A 14,829-nucleotide genomic window follows, 5' to 3' on the forward strand; every position below is an offset into this window, starting at 1 on the left:
CTTGTAATGTAGGTTTTTAAAAATCTATTATTTAAATGTGTTTATAATGGTATACAGGGCTTGTGAGAATAAGGACTTGCCTTGACAAGCAGTGTTGCATAGTCAATTAAGCACTGGACTGGGACTTGGGAGAGCTAGCTTCTATTCTTTGCTTGCCCACTGACCTGCTGAGTGACCTTGGGCAAGTCACGTCACTGCCTTGTGCCTCCGTTTCCCCTTCTGGAAAATGGAGATAATGATTCTGACCTCCTTTGTTAAGCACTTGTGAGATCTGTGGATGAAAAGTGCTGAATAAGTGCTGGGTATTATTATTACACAAGAAAGTTGTGCCCGTTTAATTACAGGTGCAATTTAAAACCATTTTAGTCAAACTGATGCAAAAGGTGCAGAGATTTGTATTTCATTTTAAGCTAGGCTTATTTGGCTTTAGTTGAAACTGTTTTGGGACAGTCTTAAAGATGACTCTTGGATGTACTTGTAAGCAAAATATAGCAGCAAAATATTATTATTATTATTTATAACCCAAAAGAAGTGTGTTCACACAAGGGTTTGCAGCTGATTCACTAAGTTGGTTTATAAACCAATTTAAGTCACTTTTCTGTGAGTTGAACATGCCTGTATCCCACCAGCTTCACTGCAGCATTGTATGCTGGCCAAATCATCAGACGTTTGAGAAATTGGTTTGGATTAGAGTTTCATTTGTGCAAAAGAAAATCTCTTTTCTAGCATCGTGGTATTTTGTTTCCTTTCCTGTCCGTGCATTGGCGATCGGTTGTTTTTCATGCGCTTTACATGGACGGATTATTTAATATAAAGGCCCAAAGCAACAGAGTGCTTAAAGCAGCCAAAGTTTGGATAACTGCTAAGTGCCTGGCTAACATTTAAAAAATAGTTGGTCAAATTCTTAAACCTTCCCTCTTAGGGTAAAATTCACTATGGTCTGCAGAGGAACTACTCATGGAAAGTTGCAGGAGTGGTAGGGGAAGATGAAGGAGGCATATGTGCTCCCTGGGTGACTGAGTAAAAATGGATTAAAGCGTTTAGAACTAGCTTCTCAGCTAGTGTGAATCAGCATTGTGCTTTTGTAATCTGAGGAGCTTTGCCGATTTACACCCGCCGAGGAGCTGGCCCATTGCCAGCTGCCAGCAAGTGACCGCTTTAAATTTACAAGCTAAATAAAATGAGCTCCTAAATCTAAGAAGTATGTGAGCACTGAAAGGTATCCAAAGAGTAAATAAAAGGTACTTTCCCGCACAAGGTGTTGCTACAGGTCCTCGGTTGATTGAATCATAGAATCATAGAATATCAGGGTTGGAAGGGACCTCAGGAGGTATCTAGTCCAACCCCCTGCTCAAAGCAGGACCAATTCCCAACTAAATCATCCCAGCCAGGGCTTTGTCAAGCTGGGCCTTAAAAACCTCTAAGGAAGGAGATTCCACCACCTCCCTAGGGAACCCATTCCAGTGCTTCTCCACCCTCCTAGTGAAAAAGTTTTTCCTAATATCCAACCTAGACCTCCCCCACTGCAACTTGAGACCAATTCTCCTTGTTCTGTCCTCTGCTACCAATGAGAACAGTCTAGATCAGTGCTTCTCAAAGTTGGGCCGCTGCTTGTTCAGGGAAAGCCCCTGGCGGTCCGGGCCGGTTTGTTTACCTGCCGTGTCCGCAGGTTTGGCCCATCGCGGCTCTCGCTGGCCGCAGTTGCCACCCCAGGCCAGTGGGGGCTGCGGGAAGGGTGGCCAGCACATCCCTTGGCACACGCCGTTTCCCGCAGCCCCCATTGGCCTGGGACAGCGAACCGCGGCCAGTGGGAGCTGCGATCGGCTGAACCTGCGGACGCGGCAGGTAAACAAACCAGCCCGAACCGCCAGGGGTTTTCCCTGAACAAGCCGCAAACCGGCTTTGAGAAGCACTGGTCTAGATCCATCCTCTTTGGAACCCCCCTTCAGGTAGTTGCAAGCAGCTATCAAATCCCCCCTCATTCTTCTCTTCTGCAGATTATACAATCCCAATTCCCTCAGCCTCTCCTCATAAGTCATGTGCTTCAGCCCCCTAATCATTTTTGTTGCCCTCCACTGGACATTTTCCAATTTTTTGAGCTATATTGGTGCAGTTTAGACTGCTAACAGAGCTGCACACGTGAATTTTACATTTTTATTCACTGAGACAGGGATTTGCAAAGGGGCCTAAGGCGGTTCTGAATTTCATTCAATGTTGGACACCTAATTCTCTTAGGCTTCTTTGGAAACCCCAGTATCTAGCACCATCTCTTATCTGACTGCATACATAGTGCTCAAATATCTGTAGTCAGACTCAGTTCAACTACCCTTTACTCCCATGGTTTTCATTGTAGCTTCATCTAACATCATAAATCCAGATCCTCAGCTGGTGTAATTTCCAGTAGAACTACAACAGTCAATGGAGCTATGGCAACTCAGACAAGCTGAGGATCTGACGCATAGTTTCTAAAGCTGTATTAATTTGCAGTATTTGTTCGTAGACCTGTACAAGTACATAAGAGGGAACGCCCCAGAGGGAATGAACAGAACAGGGAATCAACAAGTGATCCATCCCCTGTCGCCCATTCCCAGCTTCCTGCAAACAGAGTGTTCCACAGCTGCAGCTTATGCTGTCCCAGGAGAACCCTTGGAAGTGAGAATTGATCTAACTGGGGATTTTTCAGTTAAACCTTTTAAAATAAATAGGTAATATGTTGCAGATTTCCCTCCATGGATACGTCTGGTGATAATAAGCTGCAAACCAATGGGTGCCACCAATATATACTAATCTCAGCAGGGCAAATTTGCCATAATCTGCCTCTTCTTCCCTTTTAATGGACTCTAGGAAGTGCTTTTTGCTAATCTAAATGAATAAATTAGGAGATTCATAGCCAGTGGCTGTTACTGGAAATCCAGCGAGAACACTTCAGGCTCTTAACAATACATTAAAGTTCCCCAAGCTATCCCATGAGCCTGTTGAGCAATCATGTTATTTTCTTCAATGAAATGTTCAGACAAAGATTTGTTCATGAATAAAAGCATGCCATATCAACACCAGTGTTTGGGAGGAAACCCAGCCTGGGGAATCGTAGCTCGGTTGAAAAAGGAGCCCATGTTGCTTTCATTATATGTGCTCTACATAGTCAATAAGGGTCATTAAGTTGACTTCAGTGGGCTTTGAATCAGGCCAGGAATTGAGATGAAGAATCGGGACTGAATTACCTCTTCCCCGCAAGGAGGAAGATTGTGGCATTGTGGATAAATTCTCACACTGCAGTTTGTTTTTGCAGCATGCAAGGATGTTAGCCATTCCTGGTGCCAAAAGAAAATTGCTTTGCCATGGCTAAATGAGAAAAGTGAAAACCATGAGCAAAAGGTTGTGAAATCAACAGATTTTTGCAGCCTGCAATAAAACATATTGACCTTGCAGGTCCATGTAGGGATCTGCTGCGTAAGTTAAAGCTCAGTTTTGATGGCTTCTTTCTGAACGTAAAATCTACAGTAGAAATTTCGAAGGAAAAAGATAAGGCTGCGATTTTTGTTGAACGTGATTGTTTCCTGAAAGCACTATAATAAGACTATTTTATTTGGAGGGAAAACGTTTCTTTGATTTAGTAACAAATTAATCTGTCTTGCCCATAGGGTTTTGATTGGTATAAAATAACAGAACAAGGTTTAAAAATCTGTGTAATTCAGTCTCGTCTATTCATTCAGTACTTTTTGAGTAAAAGAATGCTATTGAAGCAGCTTCTTCACATTGCTTAGTTTGCACTGTCCTCTGCTGGTATGTATGTGATATGCCATCTCAGAGCTGACTACTAGGAAAACATGCAGGGACAGAACCTCAATTGGTGTACAGTGAAATAGCTCCATTGAAATCAAAGGAACTGTTGCCAGTTTATAGCAACTGAGTATCTGCCTCACAATTTTCAATATATTATGATAATAAAGATATTAAATATTTTAATGTAACCCAAAATATTATTTATTGAATAAGTACATTGTTGTTAGCAGTCATAACTAAGTTTATTACAGTAGTGCGTAAGGGCTAATGGAGAATGCAGCCCCATTGTGTTAGGCATTGTACAAAGAAAGAGGTTACAATCTAAGTAATGGTACTAATATAGTCTCCATTGCCATGGTTTCTGAGCATCTCAGGATCTTTAATGTATTATCCTTACTACACCCTTGTGAGTGTAGGAAGGTGCTATTATCCCCATTTTACAGAAGGAGAACTGAGGCAGAAAGAAAAAGGTAAGTGACCTGCCCAACATCACCCAGGACATCTGTGGCAGAGGAGAGACTTGAACTCAAGTCAGCCCAAGTCCCAACCATTGGACTATCCTTGGTTAATAATACGTGATATTGTATATACACGGACTATCACAATGCAGCATTCTTTTTTTGAGTTCATTATTCTAACATCTAAACTGCTGTTCTGAATCACTGTTTTGTTGACCACAAAAGTCCTTTACAAAGACACAAAGGAGTTGTTTGTTTGACAGGCTTATTCCCCAAAGTAAGTCAGCGATGTTGAGGATGGCTAAGCCACTCAAGACAGTGAATTTGGTGTGTTATATAAGAGGCAGTCCCCTTAAAGCAGTGGTTCTCAAACGTTTGTACTGGTGACCCCTTTCACATAGCAAGCCTCTGAGTGCGAACCACCTTATAAATTAAAAACATGTTTTTATATATTTAACACCATTATAAATGCTGGAGGCAAAGTGGGGTTTGGGGTGGAGCTCGCGACCCCCCCATGTAATAACCTCGCGACCTTCTGAGGGGTCCCAACCCGCAGTTTGAGAACCGCTGCCCTAAAATGTGGAACCCTCAAAAGCAACAGTACTTGAAGGTATCTATCAAGGATAGTCTTGGGATTTATAATCATTGTTTCAGCCAATAATTGCATTGTAATTAAAATGTTGCAGGAGAAGCAGAGATCGAGAGTGACGATGACGATGACTATGATGATGACTGCAAAAAATCGTCAACGGATGAAGTAAGGATTTAAATATTTTGAAATAGTGGTGGAGTGATTCTGGTCCTTTAATTTGGCTTGCATTACTAAGTGTTGGACTGCCATCTAGTGGAAAAAGAAAGACATGCACTTAAAACATAATACGAACTTTAGACATATTTGCCAAGGATTCTTGAACAACGTGCACATTGTTGCTCACTTTATTCATATTTTAACTTAGTAAAATGTGATATAATTAATCAGTTTTAGACAGCTACTTCTTTATTATATATGTGTGTGTATATATCTATAGTGATATATATACAAGCTTATATATAACTATGCTGTGCAGTTCTCTGTTGAAATCTGTAGGAGACACATTTATTATTATTCATTTATATGGGTGCTCGCAATGTGCTCAGCATTTTTCAGAAGATAAGATATTGCAGTCTGTTCCCCAGGGATCTTACAGGCATGTATAAAGTCTTAGAATATCAGCTATGTGATTTAACTTTTAAATAGAGTGGCAAAGAATCCTGTGGCACCTTATAGACTAACAGACGTTTTGGAGCATGAGCTTTTGTGGGTGAATACCCACTTTGTCAGATGCAAGAGTGGTAGAGGTCTCCTCTTCATAAATCTGTGAAATTCCCACAAGGCTAATTAAGACTATTTCACACGTATTTCCTTTTGTCCCCTTGAAATTCCTCCTTCCCTCCAAGAGTTTCACGTCTTTCTGCGTGAAGTTCATTGGCTAACATCCTATTAACAAAAACAAACAAAAATGACTCCCTTCCTCTAGATGAGGAGACTAAAGGGGATAAGCCAAGCTACATATCAAAGGGAAATAGGCCAGATAATCTGCATATACAAATGAATAATGATCTATTGGACATTGATCCCACACCCACTAAAGTAAATAGTAACGCTCCCATTGACTTTGCTGTGACAGGTACCGGCACTTGGAGTCTTAGATATATAAAGTCTACTTTATAGAAATCCCACCAGTGACGTTTGATATGCACTAAACACAAAGCCTTTGCTTGGATCCTTGTTCTAGGGCACTGCTGGCAGAGAAGCCATGGCCACTGAAGAAATGTCTAACCTGGTGAACTACATACAGCCAGTGAAGTTTGAGTCTTTTGAGATATCAAACAGTGAGTAATCTAAATATCCGTAGAATCATTTTATACTGGCAATTACTTAGGAGGTCGTTTTCTTAACTCAGTTGGAATTATTTGAACGTATCATAGGGCAGATGCTCAACCAGTGTAAATTCAGTTGTCAGATCTCCATGGAAGTCAAGTAGACACCATTGGAGGATCTGTCCCGTTAGATATAGGAGAAGAGTGCTTAGAGAACTGAAGACTCTCTGCTTTTCTCTCTTTAGTGCATTGCATAAATCCTGTTAAGAGTATTAGAAACTACGCACATGTATCAATCAACAGTAGATCCACATTCATTTTGAGATAGGCATTGGTCTAAACATTCAGTTTTGTCTATGGTAAACATTGGTACGCAGTGTGTGCGGCAGGTTCGACAAAGTTTCTGGAATTGAAAAAGTCTTTGCTCATCAAATTTAATGTCCATGAATAAACAGTGTCAGAAAAGCAAGGCGTATTGTCCACTTTTGAACAACGAGCTCGTGAGCATTGAGTGAGAAAGAGCAAGTGCTTTTACGCTGTGCCCACATTGCACGTATAACAGATAACACAGAGCCCACCCCTCATGTCAATCTATCTTTTCTGCCACAGCCTAGGCTATAACTTCATCCCCTGCTGATTTTTCACTGATAAAGTCTTGCTGGGAATGCACTTTGCAGCATCGTTAATAAACAGAGCAGCAGCATTTCCTGTCTAAGAGCAGAACCCCCTACCATCTCCCTGCCCTTTTTCATGGTGTTTTGACAGGAGACAACATGTTCTTGACATTTCTTTTTTGTTAAAGCAGCATATTGCATTTTAGTTGTTAAATCCTGGATTTATGGCGGCCCTTGAAGACCAGGGTTATGGTTGCCTAAATCCATTACCTCTATACAAGATTTTACATCTACTGATCCTTGTAGTGCAGTTGCTATGAGTGTGATGATAAGTGCTTCATCAGAAGCAAATTAAGTAACTCCCCCAAACAAATGTATTGAAATATTTAAAACTTCATTGTTCAGTCAATGTATGTATATATATTTATATCTCTCTGATTCTCATCCATCAGCTCAACAGCGATAATAGGGCTGCAAGAAGTCTTTACATCACTTTCTATCTTGAACCAGCTTCACGGCTTTGTTATAAAACATTGAAAACATGTTTTAACGTGTGTGTGTGTGTGTGTGTGTACTGGTCCAACTTATAGTAAGATGTTTGTCTTCAAGTTGCCTGTTTCTAATACTAAATTCTCTGTTGGATACACATTTATACTCCCTGTAGAGGTTTTGAGTGGTTCCTCTCTGTCAGCATCAGAGGGAATAGCCGGCTAGCTTCAAGAACTGATGCCTTTGTTGCTTCATGGTGGGTGGTAACCAGGCCTGCAAGGCCTGAACCTTTCTAATGAGAGGCCGTGCCTGTCCTAGTCCCAGTGTGTACCCAAGATATGTCATTTCCTGCCACCCGATTGACACTTCCTTGGGTTGGCGGGCAGTTAGGCCCGCAGGGCCCATACGACAGCTGCCACTTGGTTGAGATGGTTCTCCTGGCGTTGGCTGTATATCACCATGTCATTGAGATATGCTGCAGCATAGGAACCTTGGGGCTGCAGGAGGAGGCGATCCATCAGCCTCTGGAAGGTTGTGGGGGCCCCATAGAGACCGAAGGGCGTCCAGATAAACTGGTAGATCTCTGTTGGCATGGCAAACGCCGTCTTCTCTCTCAAGCTTGGGTTAAGGCGGATTTGTCAGCAGCCCTTTGTGAGGGGCGGTGATGAAGCGAGCTTCCCCCAGGCGGTCAAGCAATTCATTGATTCGGGGTATTGGGTACACATCGAATTTAGAGATCCTGTTTACCCTTTGGAAGTCAATGCAAAAGTGCAGGGTCACATCGCAGGAGGTACCGCGTCACCTCACAACCATCGCACCCCCCGAGTGGTCTGGCCAGGTAGGGCAGTGAAGGTCTTAGGGAAGGCCTTCAACAGGCTTCAAGCCTGCCTCTGTTGCTCCTTGGTGAGGGTATCCCCGAGTCATGGTTCCTCGGGGCTGATTGCCACAGAATGGTGCGGGCCCAGGTCTGGCTCAGGAGAGTAAGGGGTAATCAATAGACCCTCCTGCTCTTGCCAAATCTTCAGGAGGTTGTCATGGTGGAGTTGTTATTTCTTCTTTGCCAGTCCAGTTGCTGAATTGCATACATTACTGGCTCCTACCCGACAGGTTACTTCGTACAGCCCCTGCTAGTGGGCCAGGAGCTTGTACTCCTCAGAAGGTAGTAGGAGCAGGACCTGTTCACCAGCTTCAGAGGTCCAAGACTGTGCCCCATGTTTATAGCATCACTCCTGGATCCCGGGGGCAACTTGCACGTTTTCCTTCGCCAGAGTCCTGGCATGGTTCAGGCTCTCCTGGAACTGGAATACATATTATACGAGTCCCTGGGCCAGTGACGGAGAGTGCTCCCAGGTCTTACACATCAGGTTGAGCAACTCCTGGGGCCAGTGCTCGAAGAGTAGCTTGAATGGGGAGAACACCACGGAGGACTGGGGCACCTCCCTGATGGCCAACAGCAGGGGTGGAATTAGCTGGTCCCACCAGCACAGCTCTCCTAGGAGGAATTTGCGCAGCATTGCCTTTAATGTCCAATTGAAACATTTGACCAGTCTGTTGGTCTGGGAGTGGTAGACGGAAGTGCCTAATTGTTGGCCCCTGAGAGCCCACACACTTACCGGAATAGCCAGGAGATGAAGTTGGTGCCCTAGTCAGTGAGAATCTCTCGGGGTGAGCCTATCCGGGCAAAAAATTTAAGGAGCTCTCCTGCAATGGTCCAGGCCATGATGCTCTGCATCGGAATAGCTTCTGGTGGCATAGTCCAAGATGACATGGTATAGTTGTTTTTTCTTCCATCAGTTCAGTTGCCAAATTTCACACCTTACCTGCCCTATCTGAGAGAATACTTGATATGGCCCCTGCCAGTAGGCCAAGAGCTTGTACTCCTCAGTGGTAGTAGGACCAGAACGTAGCGGAACCCAACAGCGTTCTTCAGGAGTGGTCCCATGAGGTCCATAGCAACCTACTCAAAGGGGACCTCCATCACCAGCAAGGAGACCAGGTTCCTTGGCGTACTTGGCACATGGCTGTTCCAACAGCTCCTCGGGGTGTTCCTTCCGGTGTTGGTAAAGCGTGGTCCCTGGCTCGGGGGCCAGCAGCAAGGCAGAGGCGTCTGACTCCTTCCCTGGCTCTCCCTTAACTGAGCTGGAAGCCCTGCCTCTTATACTTCCTGTTCCGCTCCTCTGCTTCCAGTGCAAAGGGCGGGGTGGGCCTGGCCTGGCTTCACCCACTCCCGCGGGGGCTGGGAATGGTTCCTCCCTGTCAGCATCAGAGGGAGGCCACTCTGCCTCGCTACACTTCCATCAACACTAATAGCAGTTATGAGTCCACATTCTGGGGAAAAATATTCCTACTATAAAGGAAGCTAAATGGGTGAGGGAACTCTTACTCTGAAGCCTACCAACCTTTCAGAACAATACGATGTATCTGTTGTCAAAAATCTGGGTGTTAGATTTATCTCTTACATGCTCTTTCCCTAACTGATTTCTGCCTCTTGTAAGGAACAGTATGTGCAGATTTAACACAGCAGGTTTTAACTCTAAGCTTTGATCCAAACATATTTTATTCTCATTTGGGCACTCCTTGCATTATAACATTAGGGCTGAGTATTTATGGTGTTGAAGTATAAAAAGACATTATTGTTAGAGTGTTGTATATTGGTTAAAACTGGCCTGGGTGGCAGGACACCAGGCTGTGTTGCTAACTCTGCCCCTGACTCACTCAGTGACCTTGGGGAAGTCCACTAAAGATTAATGCATGGGGGGAGGGGATGAAATCAAGCTTTTTTAATTTAAATGGATTTTTAAACATTTGAAATGACTTTTCATCTGTCTTGCTAATTCTTTACTTTCTTCCCATTATGTCCCAGGTTAATGGGACTCAATCAGGGGGCCCAGATAATCTTCATCCAAGAATACTAAAGGAACTGGCACATGAAATTGCAAGCCCATTAGCAAGAATTTTTAATGAATCTGTAAACTCGGGGGTTGTACCATATGACTGGAGAATTGCTAACATAGTTCCTATTTTTAAGAAGGAAAAAAAAAAGGAATCCGGGTAACTACAGGCCTGTTAGTTTGACATCCGTAGTAAGCAAGGTCTTGGAAAAAAATTTGAAGGAGAAAGTATTTAAGAACATTGAGGTCAATGGTAATTGGGACAAAATACAACATGGTTTTAGAAAAGGTAGATCGTGCCAAACCAACCTGATCTCCTTCTTTGAGAAGGTAACAGATTTTTTAGACAAAGGAAACGCAGTGGATCTAATTTACCTCGATTTCAGTAAGGCATTTGATACGGTTCCACATAGGAAATTATTAGCTAAATTAGAAAAGATGGGGATCAATATGAAAATTGAAAGGTGGATAAGGAACTGGTTAAAGGGGAGACTACAACGGGTCGTACTGAAAGGTGAATTGTCAGGCTGGAGGGAGGTTACTGGTGGAGTTTCTCAGGGATCGGTTTGGGGACCAATCTTAGTTAATCTTTTTATTACTGACCTTGGCACAAAAAGTGGGAATGTGCTAATAAAGTTTGAGGATGACACAAAGCTGGGAGGTATTGCCAATACAGAGAGGGACTGGAGTATCCTTCAGGAAGATCTGGATGACCTTGTAAACTGGAGTAATAGTAATAGTATGAAATTTAATAGTGAAAAGTGCAAGGTCATGCATTTAGGGATTAATAACAAGAATTTTTGTTATAAGCTGGGGATGCATCAGTTGAAAGTAACAGAGGAGGAGAAGGACCTCGGAGTGTTGGTTGATCACAGGATGACTATGAGCTGATAATGTGATATGGCCGTGAAAAAAGCTAATGCGGTCTTGGGATGCATCAGGTGAGGTATTTCCAGTAGAGATAAGGAGGTGTTAGTACCGTTATACAAGGCACTGGTGAGACCTAATCTGGAATACTGTGTGCAGTTCTGGTCTCCCATGTTTAAGAAAGATGAATTCAAACTGGAACAGGTACAGAGAAGTGCTACTAGTATGATCCGAGGAATGGAAAACCTGTCTTATGAAAGGAGACTCAAAGAGCTTGGCTTGTTTAGCCTAACCAAAAGAAGGCTGAGGGGAGATCTGATTGCTCTCTATAAATATATCAGAGGAATAAATACCAGGGAGGGAGAGGAATTATTTAAACTCAGGACCAATGTGGACACAAGAACAAATGGATATAAACTAGTCATCAGGAAGTTTAGACTTGATATTAGACAAAGGTTTCTAACCCTCAGAGGAGTGAAGTTCTGGAACAGCCTTCTAAGGGGAGCAGTAGGAGCAAAAGACATATCTGGCTTCAAGACTAAGCTTGATAAGTTTATGGAGGAGATGGTATGATGGGATAGCCTAATTTTGGCAATTAATTGATCTTTGACTATTAATGGTAAATATGCCCAATGGCCTGTGACGGGATGTTAGATGGGGTGGGATCTGAGTTACTACAGAGAATTCTTTCCTGGGTGCTGGCTGGTGAGTCTTGCCCACATGCTCAGGGTTTAGCTGATCGCCATATTTGGGGTCGGGAAGAAATTTTCCTCCAGGGCAGATTGGCAGAGGTCCTGGGAGTTATTTGCCTTCCTCTGCAGCATGGGGCACAGGTCACTTGCTGGAGGATTCTCTGCACCTTGAAGTCTTTAAACCACAATTTGAGGACTTCAATAGCTCAGACATAGGTTAGAGGTTTGATACAGGAGTGGGTGGGTGAGATTCTGTGGTCTGCGTTGTTCAGGATGTCCGATTAGACGATCATAATGGTCCCTTCTGACCTTAAAGTCTATGAGTCTATAGTTTTAAATTGCAAAGGTGTTTTGTCCTTGGGGTTTTTTTCCCCCAGTTGTTAGTAAAATTTCAAATTTTACATAGATTTTTTTTTCTGTTAAGAAGTTTCACACTTAAAAAGTGTATCTGAATTGAAAAAGACACATCCAGGGCCTCATTACAATCTTTGCTGTGAGAAAACACAAACTCAAGCACAACATCACAACATTGTTAAGCATATCACCCATGCTGTATTCACAACCAGACCCGCCTTCCGATATATTAAACTTACACAAGTCAGAAGAGCTTTGGGCTCCTATTTGTGAAAATGTTGGCCTGTGTGTATAAACACATTCACAATAATTTTGTTTAATGTAGTGGAAGCCTACACAACTCCCTGTTGTTAACACTGAAGCACCTTTGTATTGAAGTGAACAAGACTGTATGCTGCTAAGATAAAAGTTTTTAATTAAAATACAGTTTTAGCTCCTGATACTGCAAACACCAAGGCACATGCTTAACCTTAAACAATCCCTTGAAGTCAGTAGGACTGTTCATGTGAGTAAAGTTATGTAACTCTGTCAATGCAGGATAAAGGTCTTAATTTTCAATATTTTGATTTTTTCCGGTAGCAGGAGTCACATTTATGAAAAATCCAGCATGAATCTGTGACAGGGTCTCCAGGGTGCAACCTGGACTGTGAATAGCTGAATCCTCTGAACCCACCAACCTGGGTTGTCTCTCACATTGTGATGCTGATGTCAAACTACAAACCTCTGATAGGCACTGCACTTACACAGCCATCCTCAGGCAGGGACACACCCAACTGAGTTACATGAATGATTTCTCATGTATCCCAGAACTGTACCGTGTTGCACTAGTCAGAAGCCTGGCCAATGTAAGCTCATTACCTCATTGACCACTCCAACAAAGGATAGTGGACTTGCAGCTGCCCTTGTTAACCTGAGCTGAGTTTTCCCAAGCACTTCAATCAAAACACGCTGCTTTAGGTAAAATATAAAACAGATTTATTAACTACAGAAAGACAGATTATAAGTGGTAGGCATAAAGGTCAGAGATAGTTTACCTTAAGAAAATCAAAAGTAAATACGCATTCTAAATCCTAAACGTTTAGTCTAAGCAAGAGTTGAATCAAACCTGACAGATGGTTCAAGCAGGTACAGTTTGTCAATACACAGGCTACGACTACATTCCAGCCTGGGACCACCCTTCTCCCGTTCATAGTCTTTGTCTTCCAGACGTTCTTCTGGGGGGAAGATGCCAAGTGATGATGTCACTTCCCCTCTCTTATACTTTTTCAGGTTGCTGGAAAGATCTTTGCTGTGACGGGAGGATCAGGCAGTCCCCATTGGTCAAGCAGTCTCCATTGCCTACATGCTATAGGAGTCTCTGGGATAGTGGATTCTTTTCTTGATGGATATTGATGAGCTATTACTGCTGTCTGGCTATTGATGGCTACTTCTTTGTTGTAACTGAAAGGCTGTTTATGGATGTTCCCAGCCTCACAATATATGTCAGTAATACATAGGACAATACTTCATAGCATCACATATAATGACAGCACATACAATCCAACAGGATATTAATGTTCAACAGTCTAAAACTTTAAAAGTACCGTAATTTAAACTGATTATTTACAGTGCAGCACCCTGCCGAGAAGCAGAGAACAGCACAAATCCATTCCCACCCACTCCTTTTCACACTGCAGCTCTCTTTACCCTCTGCATATCTGTTTCCCCGTTTATAAAAGTGGGGACGATAATACTTATCTCCCAAGGATGATGTGAGGCAGAATTAAACTTTGTCAAGTGATTTAAGACCCTTGCCCTAACGTGCAAAGCATCCCTATGGAAATAAATGTCTCTGCACGGAACTTATCTTGTTTATGTGGCCAATTTCTACCCTTCCTAACTTGACCAAAAATACCCGTTATTATTATTGTCGTTATTGTTTTTATTAATTGTACAGCTGATTAAATGCCGAGCCATTTCATAACTGCAAACATCATTTGCAGTTGCCAGCTCCGCCATTACTATGGGCGTTTCCCTGTGGTAGGGCATGGCTAAAAGACGCCATACGCCACAAACCCTAACACAACACATTTTAAATAGAAGACAAAGAGATGCTGCTTTTCTTTCCTGGGAGCATTAGAACCTGAAGGCTCTGTCTTTCTCAGACTTTCCACTGAGGTCATATGGAAGTTGAATAGCCACATGGGGGTGGCTTTAAAATAAATTAAATAAAAAGGAATGATGTTTTATCCTGAAGGCTCTGGAAACCTTCCCGGTGGAGAATGCATAGAGATTCATAGGCTTCAGTTCACTCATCTTGTTTGATTCCTACAGAACTCATATTCTGACTAGTAAAAAAATGAACGTCAAAGGGCTTGGATATTTGGATGCTTATTCAGATTCCCAAACTGTTCTGCTGCCTCGATGACAATACCGATGGCTAGTCCTACACTAGCCACACACACACACACACACACTCCACAGTGGTCCCATCGATAGGGCTGGAGCAAGGGTGGGAAATGTGAAACACAGTGCTAATACAGACAAGGCCTCCATCTCTATATAAGATAGGGACTTCAATGGGACTCATGAAGAGGAGTGCAGAGAAGGTATTTCTTGTTGGAGGGGAACATCTACAGAGCGTGACAGGGACTCTGTCCCCATTAGAAGCTAAAGGCTGCGACTGATAGTATTGAGAGGCCTTCGGGGTGTCTGGCTGGTAGTTCCTAAAGAAAGAGGGTTCTGGAAGAAGACCTCAGTGAGTTCCAGTAGCTTGCTGCTGAACAGTGCACAAGGCACCCATCCCGGCCGCAAGGAGCATGGAGCTGAAACAATCCAGCTT

At 43.0% G+C, this 14,829-nt stretch overlaps 1 protein-coding gene across 3 annotated transcripts in view; it reads left to right on the forward strand.

The window, feature by feature from the left end:
* PLCB1 (phospholipase C beta 1) overlaps positions 1-14,829 on the forward strand; it is a 627,028-nt gene that overhangs the window by 477,256 nt on the left and 134,943 nt on the right. For all 3 annotated transcript variants that reach the window (XM_039531329.1, XM_039531330.1, XM_039531331.1), the window contains exons 15-16: positions 4,928-4,998; positions 6,017-6,113. In XM_039531329.1, the coding sequence (XP_039387263.1) occupies positions 4,928-4,998; positions 6,017-6,113 (168 nt within the window). The remainder of the gene's footprint in view (positions 1-4,927; positions 4,999-6,016; positions 6,114-14,829) is intronic.

This window comes from Mauremys reevesii, linkage group 3 (assembly GCF_016161935.1).
Source record: "Mauremys reevesii isolate NIE-2019 linkage group 3, ASM1616193v1, whole genome shotgun sequence".
NCBI lineage: Eukaryota > Metazoa > Chordata > Testudines > Geoemydidae > Mauremys > Mauremys reevesii.